This window comes from Anneissia japonica, unplaced genomic scaffold (genome assembly GCF_011630105.1).
Source record: "Anneissia japonica isolate Jap-2015-1 unplaced genomic scaffold, ASM1163010v1 scaffold287869_len1821871_cov162, whole genome shotgun sequence".
In the NCBI taxonomy this organism is placed as follows: domain Eukaryota; kingdom Metazoa; phylum Echinodermata; class Crinoidea; order Comatulida; family Comatulidae; genus Anneissia; species Anneissia japonica.
Genome location: NW_022741034.1, coordinates 728887 through 731332, shown reverse-complemented (window position 1 = coordinate 731332; position 2446 = coordinate 728887). Strand labels below are relative to the sequence as shown.

The window sequence follows — 2446 nt, the reverse complement described above, 5'->3', positions numbered from 1 at the left end:
GTTTATTGTTATATTCTTTTTACTTATGGTTGCTCTCAAAAGGGCCGTTTGTTTTGAATATTTTCGGGGTTTTTGATGACGTCATCGTCCATACGAGGCGTACGTAAAACAGAGGGTTCGTATAACTGGGGTACGTAAAAACGAGGTTCTACTGTACATAATTTTCAAAATACAGTAGAACCCCTACTTTGGTACACACATATTCAGGGGACACTTTTCCGTGAAATGAGAGGAAATATATCTTTAACACTACAGCCAACCCCTATTAAAGGGACATCCCAATTAAGGAGATGGGGACACTTTTGAGTGTGCCATAAGGTCAAATAACTCCTATTAAAGGGACATTTAATTTCTTTTTCATTGTAGCACAACATCTACAGCACTCTAAAAATAAGAAAAAAATCATTTAACTTTACATTTTGACACCTTTTGAGCAATAAACCAGAATTTTCTCCCCTTAATGCATGAGTGAATATCAGTATAGGCCTACAGCATGCTACTTCATAAAGAAATTTTTTTTGTTTGTTTTTTGTGTACTTCATATAGGATTCTAATCCACATCAAAACATATTACTCTATTCATGCTACATCCATCTAATAGAAAGCTCTAATGTGATTGTTGTTATTTGTAAATAAACCAGTATTTGTTTCCTTTTTCAGGACATTTCAAATACATATTACACACACATTAATCACATTATACTATTTCAAACCATATGAAATTAAAATAATAATAATACTGCTTGCGGTTACACCACATAGATAGTTCTGAATAGAACTGCTGCTGTTGATTGAGAATATCTCCACATTTTGATTAAGTTGCTTCAGGAGAATAATATCTCCCCTTCTCTTGCATTATATATTCATATATTTATTGGACTAATATTACAAGTCTTCTACATTAATATATTAAAATATAATTGTAAGTAAAAATGTTTAGCTTTTAAAATTTCTTTAAAAAAATACTAGCATTAAAGAGAATTGTTATCTATACAGCAGATATCCAAGGAGAGCTGCTGTTGACTGGTAGCACACTGACTGGTGAGACAGACACTAGTAAAACAGAAGCTGGCCCAATTCAATCTGAAGGTAATAATGCCATTAGGTGGCAAAATTAAGTTACATTTTATATGTACAGTAAACAATGTATACCGTAGGGAGAACTTTCAATTTTCTTTCTTTGAATTTTAAGATGAAGCATATGACTTTTATGTCATGAGTGACAACGCTGAATGGGAGAAAACGACAATAACTGAGTTGGAGAAAAGGAGGCAAGGAATACGGTGTATTAGCAGAAATGAGTGGATTCCTGGAAAATACAAACTTGATAATTTGATAGAACCAGTTAATATTTGCAAGAAAGTTGTTGTAGGATTTGCACCATCACCAGCAATTGGTAGTACAAATTATCTGGCACAATCTGTTGTTCAGAGAATGCTTGATGAAAATAGCACTGGAAAACTTATCCCTGTCAGGATATCAGAGGATTCTATAATACCAGAAGCTTTAAATGTTCTACATTCAGCAAATGGTTGGGAAGATAACTTGTGCGAGAAGTTGTTCTTTGCTTTAGATGCAGTAGGTACATTTATTAATATTGCCTGAGTATTATTTACAATAATTATAGTACTCAAGATCGTCGGTCGGATATATATCTGTCTCTTATACACATCTAGATGTGTATAAGAGACAGGTGTATGCACGCCCGGACCCACATGGTCCTTGATCTAGCACCCTTACTCAAAAGAATTATTGATGCATAACAGCATAATGTGTCTATGACATCGACTGTAGGGGGGAAGCTAGAGAAGGCTCCACCTCAATTCCCTCCCTAGGCCCTGTCTATTTCAAATTTCTGGATCCGCCACTAATATATCATTTATTTTGTCATTCAAAACATTTAGAATACCGTGACAAACATGATTAAAAAACAAGCACATCTAAAATCTTACAATGGATTTGGTGACCGGTACCCAAAAAGGCCCCCAGCATTACTCCACTGAGCCATGAAGACTCTTTCTTCACTCTCAAATCTTAAGTGGGTTAGTGGGTTATCTTATCCTATAATTTCAATTTCAAAACTACAGTAATTATAGTGTACTGTATCTGGGCCTTTTCTATACAGTATTTTAAAAAAAATCCCATTATTATAACCAAGGGCACAGATCTGTTTTTAGAAAGTTTGGGAGGGGAGGGGGTGAATTTCGTGTGACCACGCCCACCTCATCTGGTTGGGGCTGAGGTGCGAACATTTGAGGAAATTTCACTTTTATATAAGTAAAACTTATCACGTCACCATTATAGGCAAAATGAAGGGCCAACCAATTTCTCTAAACAGGGATTTTCGGCAACTACAAAGATCATGTGATAACATAAAACTTAAAAACATCTTTTATGAATTTACCTGCTTCAAAGCCGTGAGTGTACGCCCACGTCAGCCACACCA

The 2446-nt window shown here is 35.3% G+C and overlaps 1 protein-coding gene across 3 annotated transcripts in view; it reads left to right on the top strand.

Annotated features, from left to right (window-relative positions):
• LOC117118468 (E3 ubiquitin-protein ligase TRIM71-like) overlaps positions 1–2446 on the top strand; it is a 13302-nt gene that overhangs the window by 7377 nt on the left and 3479 nt on the right. The window contains exons 3-4 of one of the 3 annotated variants that reach the window (XM_033263060.1): positions 1000–1089; positions 1193–1578. In XM_033263060.1, coding sequence (XP_033118951.1) covers positions 1000–1089; positions 1193–1578 — 476 coding nt within the window. Of the gene's footprint in view, positions 1–996; positions 1090–1192; positions 1579–2446 lie in introns of all 3 variants that reach the window. The other 2 variants (XM_033263059.1, XM_033263061.1) reach the window with 2 other exon arrangements.